This window comes from Trachymyrmex septentrionalis, unplaced genomic scaffold (genome assembly GCF_001594115.1).
Source record: "Trachymyrmex septentrionalis isolate Tsep2-gDNA-1 unplaced genomic scaffold, Tsep1.0 scaffold40, whole genome shotgun sequence".
Classification (NCBI taxonomy): domain Eukaryota; kingdom Metazoa; phylum Arthropoda; class Insecta; order Hymenoptera; family Formicidae; genus Trachymyrmex; species Trachymyrmex septentrionalis.
The window spans coordinates 3,889,080-3,890,586 of record NW_017305569.1 but is presented as its reverse complement, the minus strand read 5'-3'; the positions used below and the strand labels follow the sequence as shown (position 1 = coordinate 3,890,586).

Here is a 1,507-nt window from a genome sequence, read left to right as displayed (position 1 = left end):
ATATATATATATATACATATATATATATATATATATATATATATATACATACTTTTCACGATCATCAAACACACAAGTCACAACTGTGTTATGCATGAAAATTATTTCAAACAATGATGTGTAACTTTTATTGAATAGTTGTCAAAGAAACGAGGTCACGCATACATCTAACGCGAGAAAAAATTGTTGTTCGATCAGCCTACTGGGATGCGTATGTAGATGGTCATATATATTTCTATCCGTTAGTGCTCGTTCTCGTTTAATTTATATTCTGTACTAATTGCTTTCTATTGTCGTATCGTAAATTACAAAAGCGATTGTGATAGCTTTCAGGAGCATATACCGTTCACGTTGATGAGTAATAGTTGTAATCATATCTCATGCGCAAATATGACGTGATATTTGACAATTAGTACTACAAAATATTTTATATTTATTCAAGGGATATCAATATCAAGCTTCGTTGTAATAATGCTCTTCCGGGACTTTTATTGTTACTTTGAAAAATTCCAATAATAATGCGAATATCATTTTATTTCCATTATAAAAATTTGAATAAGAGGAAAGGAAATCAAAGAAGTCAGAGAACAGTTTTTTCTACTTTGCATATGCTCACGGCAGTTTTTTTTCCCCAGAATAGTAACTTTAGTATTTGAATAAATTTTCAGCGGAAATCCGGGCTGGTTTAAAAACGCCGCTGGATTTTGGTTCAATTCACACTTCGGTTTCGGACTTATGAACGCGTACGCACTGGTAATGGCGAGCTACAACTGGACGACAGTGCCAGAGAAGACTATTTGCAGAGTAGATAACTCGTATATGTGAGTAAATTAGTTTAGTGGATTTAGAGCGGTGGTTTAATTGCATGGTATGTGAACGTCGTACTAACCGGGCAGCGTAGGTCTTACAAATAAAATTGATTAAATGCTTTCGATCTTGCTTAAGCAGAAGCAAATATACTCCCGCGACATTTAGTTTAATTTATGTTTAAATTGTTAAATTAGCAAAACACCCGATTTTACAGATTGTTTTTTACTTTATTTCGGTTATTCAAAACTACATAATTGTAAAATTAGATTTCTCTAATTTATTAAATAAAATATTAACGCGGATTGACGATGAGTTATTAATTCAGATAGACTCTTACAATGTCTAGTCACATAGTTACATTGAATCGTTACGCAATGTCTACAAAAATTGGTTAATTGTAGTCAATTATTCTTTTTACATTCGACTGTGACTAATTAATTTCTTACAGCTTAAGACTTACTAGTTACAGACATCGCGTTAGATTTTATTTCACATGACTTATAAATGCTAAAAGAATAACGACCTTTCGTGCCATTTTGTAATTCTCGAATGTCGTATTAATCGAATACGGCAATCTCCTTTTTCGGAGAAGCATTTGCAGATGCTCGAAGAAGCGCGCAAGATAAGAAGCCCATCATTAACTTGAAGAAGGTCATAAGAGTCCTCATTCGTTACATTACTTTCTATTGCACTGAAA

The 1,507-nt window shown here is 32.6% G+C and overlaps 1 protein-coding gene across 1 annotated transcript in view; it reads left to right on the top strand.

The window, feature by feature from the left end:
• LOC108751065 (neuroendocrine convertase 1-like) overlaps positions 1-1,507 on the top strand; it is a 35,725-nt gene that overhangs the window by 28,776 nt on the left and 5,442 nt on the right. Inside the window, exon 11 of the mRNA XM_018491007.1 lies at positions 669-821. Within this exon, the coding sequence (XP_018346509.1) occupies positions 669-821 (153 nt within the window). The remainder of the gene's footprint in view (positions 1-668; positions 822-1,507) is intronic.